The 8,604-nt window shown below is 44.5% G+C and overlaps 1 protein-coding gene across 1 annotated transcript; it reads right to left on the bottom strand.

Annotated features, from left to right (window-relative positions):
* Positions 1 to 1,089: 1,089 nt before the first annotated feature.
* On the bottom strand, positions 1,090 to 7,526 carry nab1a (NGFI-A binding protein 1a (EGR1 binding protein 1)). The gene is made up of 8 exons (XM_084668164.1): positions 7,183 to 7,526; positions 5,667 to 6,466; positions 5,340 to 5,473; positions 5,022 to 5,073; positions 4,496 to 4,615; positions 4,020 to 4,188; positions 3,245 to 3,379; positions 1,090 to 2,753 (listed from the first exon to the last, which is right to left on the bottom strand). The coding sequence occupies exons 2-8, from the start codon at positions 6,462 to 6,464 to the stop codon at positions 2,677 to 2,679; spliced, it is 1,485 nt and encodes a 494-aa protein (XP_084524290.1). The 5' UTR covers positions 6,465 to 6,466; positions 7,183 to 7,526; the 3' UTR covers positions 1,090 to 2,676.
* Positions 7,527 to 8,604: the final 1,078 nt, after the last annotated feature.

The following is an 8,604-nucleotide window of genomic DNA, read 5'->3' as shown; positions in this document are numbered from 1 at the left end:
TCTCCCTGATTCTGAATCCAAGGAAACCAACCTGATTAACCACAACCACATATTAAATTATAATTGAATAGATCGGTCAGTAGGCTACTATAAACCATTACGACTGGATGTAATTCATCAATGGTCTAAAAATGCAATTTACCAATTCATTTTAGTTCTGCTTCTACCATGTCTTGTTCTATTCTGACATCTTGTGGTCCATGTAAATATTGCTTTTGGTTGAGAGGACATTTTTGGCCACTGCCATGGATTGTTCTCTAAATTCTAATTGAGTGAAATACCTTATATTAACTTAATTTATGGCGATTGACAGATACTATTGATTAACAAGAGAATATTGCAGATGTGATAAGTGATTAATCGATATTCCAGTGGCACCACGGCATAGCAGGTGAGAATACAGTTAGACAGGTAAAGAGAAACATGGATAAAGAGACAATATCCTTAACAAATTGCAGGAGGGTAAGGAGACAATTCTCAAACGCCCACGTTTTCTCAAAAGCAGTCAGTTTCCTGCTCTTTTAAATGAGGGTGATGGTGCGTTCAGCAGATCCTTCCCACACAGCTTAGCGGCTGGCTCCACTCCCTCCCACACGCCTGCTAGTGCCGCCCACAATCAGTGTTTCCATGGCAACACATCAGTGACTTGCATTGGCAGAGGCCATCATACAGGGCTGAGACTGTGAGCATTACAAGTGTGGGTGTTCAGTGATGAGTGGACCGGTTCTCAGGAGAAAATCTGTGTGTATGGGTGTGTGTGTGTGTGTGTGTGTGAAGAAGAGAGATATAGAGGGAGGAGGGGGAGGGTGAGCGAGAGAGACAGGAGGTATGAAAAGGACCTGCGTCAGAGTGAGTCATCAGCCAGTTTCAGAATGTGTTGATATGACGTTGATGCAAATTGTTCAACCAGACATTCAAACGTTTCTTTTTTAAGAGAGACAGCTTGACCTATGGTCTCATCAGCTTCTATTCATAGTTTATCTGATTGCCGGAACACATGTTCCCACTACCATAGGTACTGTGACATTGATGATAATTACCCCCAGACTAGTCAGGACAATACATTATAAATTGAAGAGAAAACAGATCTCAGTTCAAAAAAATAAAGTTTAATGTTTATGTGCTGTATAACAAATAAAATATATTAGTGTTTAAAAAAACTGGTGCATAACTAGGCAAGCCTAATCTAGCTCTATCACTTACAATAACAGTGATAAGAATGTGAATCAACTATTGAGACTTTTATCACACAGCTGGACATGCGTTGATCTCTGAACATTATAGGACAGTGACAATTAACTAAACCAGTGTGGGAACTGGTGGACGACAGTCATCTAGCACAGAACAATGGCAGGCCAAAAATTATGTCATTACACATATTACTTACATAGGTATTGCATTGTTTGTAGTCTTGGTGAATGACACTATTACAAAACTAACTGCTGTGAGAAGAACATTTACTTCGGACTTTCTTGACCTGAAAGAGAACCTACAGAGTGAACACAATTCACTCGATGGCAACACACAAAGAACACTTAACAACCATTGGCTATGTAGCTAATTCTAACAGCAACATTTTGAATTATGCACTGGTGGTCACAGGTGAAACACTGATAAGATCTAAGGCTATGCTAAGTAACATTAAAATCTTATAAAGCATTTGATACCAGACACTTTCACTGGTGTTCTCAACAACACTTATTTGTTTTTTTTGTTGTGTTTTTTCTTTTCTTTTGCTCTACATACATAAACACTGTATTGACACCAAAACTACAGCAAATTACATTAATTGACAAAAACCCTGCTTTTCAGATTAGGCTATCATTATTGTGATTTTATACTACTGTATGTACAGGCCCTATGGTTCTGGCCTACAGTGGCTCTAGACTGGGACTTTTGCTTTGTTTGTGAAGCAAGAATAGCAATTCATCAGTGTAGTCACTGGCAAACAGACAGAACTAGCCATTTGCCTAGTCGAATAACACTGACCTTGAGCCAGAACTCCTTAACAGATCATTTACAACCTCAGTTCAACTTTAACTCTCATAAATACATACAAGACAAGAGAGCAACTGGATGATTGTTCCTTTAAGGGACAACTCGAGTTTGCCCAAATCTTAACCAAACATAAACTAGTAAGTGAGGGCTGAATCCTAACTGTGTTATGTTCCCACAAATCCCTCATTGGTATCAAGTCATAATTTACACAAAAGTAAGAGTTACAGTACGAGCACGGATCTCAAGTTAGGATTCAGCCCCAGAGGACTAAAGTAAATCATCTGTCCAAAAAAAGACAAACAAGTAAAAAACACCCTGGGGTATACAAAGTATACAAAATGCAACTTAGCATTCTTTTCATACCCACTGATCCCGCTCATATTTCACGTGCATGTGACAACATGTACAGTACAGTCAATTAATACATAAAGTACCTGTAATAGCATGAAGGATATCTCAAGACAAGACACCCTGCTCAGTTTCCCCCACGACTGAAAACATGCTCTACGCTTTGGCAAAAAATCTTAAAGTAACTTAAAGAAAAATAAAAGCTATTCACGAGGCAACATTGGTTGTTAAGGCTCTACTGTGGCTGTGCTTGCTTAGTATCTATTGACGGCTAACTGCATACTGTAAAATTTTGAGTAGAACAGGGGAGACGGCGCGTGGCGGGAGGCACTATGAGGAATCTTCCGGTTCTGATTTGATGGTCTTTCTGTCGGAGTGACTCTGCGTTCGCTGCGAGGTACCATTTTCTAGGGGATGAACAAACGAAAAGACAAATAATCAAGAGAGTGTCATGATATATGTTACCATATCTAGTAGAGTTACAATATTTATGTTGCCAAAAATTAAGAACTTTCTGAAAGTGCATTTGATACAGTGCCAGAAAGGTGAGGGTGTGTGCTGTGAAAAGGTCTTGGGGAGTTATCAAGACAAAGAAGAGACAAAGTCATCTCCTAGGGTTGGCTTCTTCAAAGCCAATCCTAGATTCAAGTTTCAAAGAGTGATTTGACAAAATGACAGGTTCCAACCATGAAGCTATAAATGAAACCCAGCAGTGTGGGCTAATAGGTGATCTGCTAGCAGGCATTTCCATGTAGCTACAGCCATAGTTCATTCATTGACTCAAGCTGTGGGTGTCTGTGCATTTGTGCATTGCTAATCCTGTCATCTCTGTGGTGTGCATGGTACAAGGCTGTTAGATATGGCAACTTAGATGTGTAGAGGCGAGCCGCGTGCTGACCTGTTGCTGGTGTTTTGGTCTCATCTGTGCTGTGGTTATGATGACGTTTGAGCTCGTTGGCTAGCTGCTTTCCCAGGGGAAGCTCCCCCTCCGCCACATTCTGACTGACCATCCGCAGGTTCATTGGCCTCTCATCTGGAAGAAAAAAAGAAAAGACCATGATTGCAAACATCTGAGCAGGATAAACAGTCACGTTTCTCACTGTTTTTACTCGGAGCAGGTTAAGCTGCTCAGTCAGCGCAAAACCTTCTATGTCTCATTGTCTCACACATCTGCTTGGTGAGTGTTCGCCAGGCACCCAGGGCCTGCAGCATTACATGCTCCTTTCATTCAACTTGAATAAAGGTGCTTTTAATAGCGCCTGCTTTACATGTCGTAACCATACCTTTTGAAGAATAATGAGGAGAGCGAGGGAGAAAGAATGGGAGGAAGAGAGAAAGAGAGAGAGAGAAAAACAGAGAGCCAGACAGAGGGAGAGAGAGAGAGAGACACCCCCTGGGCAACTGGCCGGAGGTAAACATGCGTGGGATTGATAATTACAGGTGGAGGGGGGAATTATGGGAACACAGATATAATGAGCTGTCAAGAGTGGGTGAGTGCAGAAAAAGATGAAAATGAGATGAGTCCCTAAGGAACAGCGAGAACCTGAATAAGGATTTTCCCCCTCATTTTGAGAAGTTAGAAGTGAAAAATGCGGTAAAAAAAAAAACACAAACCAAAATGTTTGAATGCATCTGTGTCTGGGAGTAAGGGGAGAGCCGTTTCATGACGGTACCTTGGTTTTCTCTGCTTTTGTCCCCTGAGGTGCCGTTGGTGTTCTGCGCATCACCCAGGTACTTGAGCGCCCCAGCCGGTATCCTCCAGTCCAGAGCCTGCAGACGCTCCTGCACGGCGGCATCATGGAGAATCTCCATCTGCCTGGCCAACAGACGCTCCAACTGCATCTACACCACAGAAGAACACAGCCATGATGCCCCCATTCCTACATTTAGATGCAGGGTTAATGCAAGTGTGATGTGAGTGATGTGTATCGCTAGCTACATGAGAGCGGCTCGATAATGAGTTATCATAAACCTCTCTCCTCCCACCACCCGTCTCTAATTAGGATATCTTCACAGCAGATGGAGCAGGTGGCATGTAAACTGATATGTGTGAATACTAGTATGGATATATATGTCTATTGAGCTTCATGGGCTGCAGCAGACGAGTTATATGTGATTTTTAAAAAGACAAACAGGACTGTCCAATTACCTGCAGGTTTCTCCCAACAACCTCCTCTCCTTTTGACTTGGCGCACGCCAACTGCTCTCTCAACATCTCCTGGCGCATGTGGATGGCCTGCAGGGCCTCCTGGATATCAAAAAAGTTCTCCTGGGAATTTCAAGAGGACAGGAAAGATGTAGTTCATTCAGAGTAAGCAGTAGGGGATGGGCAATCTCACAATGGGTTATTATGGAGGGCCATCGTAAGGGATGGGTCTTCAACATCCTGTGTGTTGACAGGTGTCTCTATATGCACAGCAGAACATTTCCTTATTCTCTCAAAGTCCCACAGAGCAGTGAAGTGATCGAGTTACATGTGTTTTCGATCAAGCGAAGAGTTGAGAATGCCTCTTTCAAGGAAGCCTTGTGTGAACTGAGTGTGTTAGAACACAAACGACACCCCAGAGGATGCGCAGCACAAAGAGGGTTACTTTCATGCTGTACTTAGCTAGCAATGAAGCATGTAAAAAAAAAATCAAATAAAATGAAACATACAGGAATTAACTGGAACTTACCTCAGTTTTAATTCTTTTAGGAGATGGCTCATCTCTGTCACCATAGCGAGATCTAGGTGGACAGTTCCCATCAGTTTGTGTGCCATTTCAAGACAACAGTGATGACTGCATAGTAATAATAGTACTTCACTGAAATAGTACTTTATGTAATAGTCATTGATGTTAAATGTAATAATGAGGTAATCCCCATCATCCATTGCTCACAACTTGCATCTGTTGTAAAGTAATTACACTAACTACTACTACTGTGTTGACTATATTACTAATAGTGCTAAGGTCATTGAATGCTGTGTCGGCTGCTTTGGAGGTGCCTCTTACTTGCTCGTTCTGTAAGTGTATTTGTAGGTGACCTCTCGGGAGATCTGGCGGGCTAGCCCAAACAGCTCATCTCTGCGGGTCAGCAGAGCCACATCTCTCATACATAGCTGGGCCGCTGCCTCATTCACAGTCAGCTGGGGAAGAAAAAGAAAACAAATTAAGCGCTGAGGATTCAGTACTCCACAGCCACTACTACAAGGGCTGCTTGTGGTTTGAACCCAGTAGCTATCACTTGAAAAGCACTGCTTGTTTCAGGGAAGGATGGCACGTGTTGAGGTACGGCCTGAGCTGAGGCAGGCGTGCAAAAAGCAGGTCCCCTTTCTGTACCTCGTGAAGGGTCAGGTGTTTGCCGTCCCTCCTCTTGGAGTCGAAGCGTCCGTAGATGGCGCTGTACTTGCGGATCTCCTCCTCCCGGCGCGGGTCGTCGTCGCTCATGTCGAAGATGTGGCTGATCATCTTGGCCAGCTTTTTGTTGCTCTTCAGCTGCTCCTTCACCTCTGCTGGGTCGGTCTTTGGCAGGCCAGGCGCCATCCTCTCCACACACTCCAGGACCGACTGCACGGCTGCTGCATCCAGGGCCTCCAGACCCTCCCTGGGGGAGGACGGGGAGCCCAGGTCGGAGGGGGACAGGCTCTGCTCGCTGTCGTTGCTGTGGCCGGACCAGAGGCGGGCTTCGCTGCTACTCTGCAGGGGAGAACCTGCTGCCGCCTTGTCCCTGGCTACCTCCAGTTTGCCCGGGTCTGAACAGGTGGCGGCCATGATTTTGGGCACTTTGGCACTGGCGCTGCCACGGTCCTGGGCGTTAAGCAGCGTGGGGGAGCCCTCGGGGAGCTTGTACACGGGGATGCTGCAGACGGGCAGGGATGTAAGAGGCTGGTTGAACAGGGCCGGGTTGGTGACCCAGTCGCGCAGGGCTTTCTGTAGACGCCTCACGTGGAGGGGCTTGCTGGCCATGCCCACCAGGGCCATGATCTCCAGGAACTCCTCCTCCCCAGCCTCGCACAGCTGCTGCACGTCATCGCCGCCCTGCTGGATGAAGGCCTCGTAGTAGTAGAGCAGGTTGGCTCTCTGCAGGATCCGATACAGCTGCAGCTCCCCCAGGGTTCTCGGCAAAGCCGCCGCCATACCTGAGGCACAACATACACACAGGCGTGGTGAGGTGATAGACCATATTCTCTCTAAGCGTTACTTCTATGCCGGACTGACGGGAGAATAAAGGGCATGCACGCGGATCTCTGAGTTGGTCTATGTAGAGTAAGCGCCACTGAGGCCCAAGCTAGGGTTGCAAATATAGGAGTGGCAGTTTAGAGTCCTGGGTTGTTGGGAGGGCCACATGCCACACTCCTCCTCTGCAGGATGTGTAGGTGGGCCCGCTCAGAATAGACTTAGCTAAAGGATCCTTAGCTAGTCCTTCATAGTGAGTAACTTAAAACAATGACTACGGGTGAAAAGGTCACAATTAAGTGAGCCAAGAATGATTGTCAGTCCAAAAAAATGCCCCTGAGAGTATACTATGATTGCGTGCCAGTGTAAAGAAACCATTTTAAGGAAATACTTTTAATTTTGTCACTTCCTAGATGTTGTTTATATCTCCATTTGAAATCATTTTCATATGTTTCAAAATAACCTTGCATATCACTTGTCACCAATAGCAAACTGGAAAATACATTCGTAACTGCAAAAACAACTCTATGATCGTTTACATGTCACATTCATCGAAATGTTTCGACTCAAGAGTCACTGTAGTCTGGAAGTCAAAAACACATGTTCAGTAACTGATCCACAGGCTGTAGAGGTGTTAAAAAGTTAAATGCGACTATCAGTCACAAGATGGGTTACACACCTGGAGAACGTCGGCCTCCTTTGGTTTCCGTTGTTAAAGTGTAATAGACACGCCGAGGACAAACGCCTTATGTATTGTGTAAGCCACAAACTGTCTCAAAAGCACCAGCCCCAAAAATCGGTATCCAAAACACGCTCTCTAAAGACAAACAAATAATTTCCCTGATGCGCGTTGGCACATATGTGGAGAGCCTTCTCAGAATATTGACTGTCGGTCTAAAAAACACTTTTAAATCCACTTCGTCTATCTTCGTACTAAAATACAGTGTGAATTGTGTTGACTGCGAGCGAGTCGTCGAGTGCTTGCCTATCCCTCCTGTCCCCACCTATTGAAATTGGGATATTCCGCGGTTGCTACAGTGCTCACGCCCACGCGCCTGCGTGACGCAAATCCTGGCGTGGGCGGACAGGGGCGTGGGAGGCTTCTGCATGGAATACCAAGCACCACATCGCAGCAGCAGCCTCGGTCAGCTGGGACTCGAGTAGGTTCAACACCCGCGCAGACAGTAGTGTACAGAAAATCTTATGGCATTTCAGATGAAGTTCCAATTTAATTTTTTTAATGAGTTGTGGCTTACTTAGATTTTACACACGATAGTTGATCCGTCATCATTGGCACGATTTATCCCCTATTCATTGAGACATAATGATAAATTATTTAAATAAATAAAAAAAATACTTCATGTTGACATATTCACGAAAAGGTGGTCGATGTCTTCCACGTCTGCTGGATAGCATTCAAGCAGGGAGTAGGAAAAGTGATAAGGAGGCTTGGGGATTTGGTCCCATGTGCACACACCATGAACCTTTCTCATAGGACTACCACTCCCACGCACACTCATTCTGTTGGCATCAGCTCCTAACCTCTCTGTGTATTGGCCTTGCAACTCCCAGACTCCAAGCTGGTGGATCATGACATCCCGCAGTTGTCCAAAACGACACGTGCACTCAGACGAAATCACATGTCGTAGAATATTGTTGAGAAAAAGAAGGTTACATAGACGTTGAATTTTGTTTTTATCCCAGCCTATTTTCTCAGAAAGAAAGTCGAAAACGGGTTTCCAAACAATGTCTTGTAAATTCTGTTTCTTTTGTTTTATATGCAAAGCTCTCCACTCAACACAAGTACATGTAATAACTCAATCTGCTTCAGTATCAATGAGCTATTTTGGGGAATTAGGCCAGCCACCACACAGTGTACAGCCTTGGGGAGATGAGCTTTGTTTTTCATTTGGAAACAAAAGATAGAATCTATACTCTGCAGAACAGATCTTTTCCCTCGCTCTCGTGAGGCTATTTAAAAAGACTCACAGACACAAGAATAGGCTAATGTCTGTTTAAAGAGAGAGCTATGGAAAAAGTGTTGATAAATTCATGAAAAACAAAGAGATGGATGAAGATAATTGTCAGGGTAGTATTGAGT

The sequence above is a fragment of the Hypomesus nipponensis genome, chromosome 12 (genome assembly GCF_054491055.1).
Source record: "Hypomesus nipponensis isolate SF chromosome 12, ASM5449105v1, whole genome shotgun sequence".
Lineage (NCBI taxonomy): Eukaryota > Metazoa > Chordata > Actinopteri > Osmeriformes > Osmeridae > Hypomesus > Hypomesus nipponensis.
This window is presented reverse-complemented; position numbering and strand designations above follow the sequence as displayed.

Excerpts from the sequence above, each read along its gene's own strand:
- nab1a (XM_084668164.1), bottom strand. The coding sequence starts at position 6,464 with ATGGCGGCGGCTTTGCCGAGAACCCTGGGGGAGCTGCAGCTGTATCGG. Across the intron at positions 5,074-5,339 it reads TACACTTACAGAACGAGCAA|ATCTCGCTATGGTGACAGAG; the intron begins GTAAGAGGCACC and ends CTGTCCACCTAG. Across the intron at positions 2,754-3,244 it reads GACCAAAACACCAGCAACAG|AAAATGGTACCTCGCAGCGA; the intron begins GTCAGCACGCGG and ends TTCATCCCCTAG.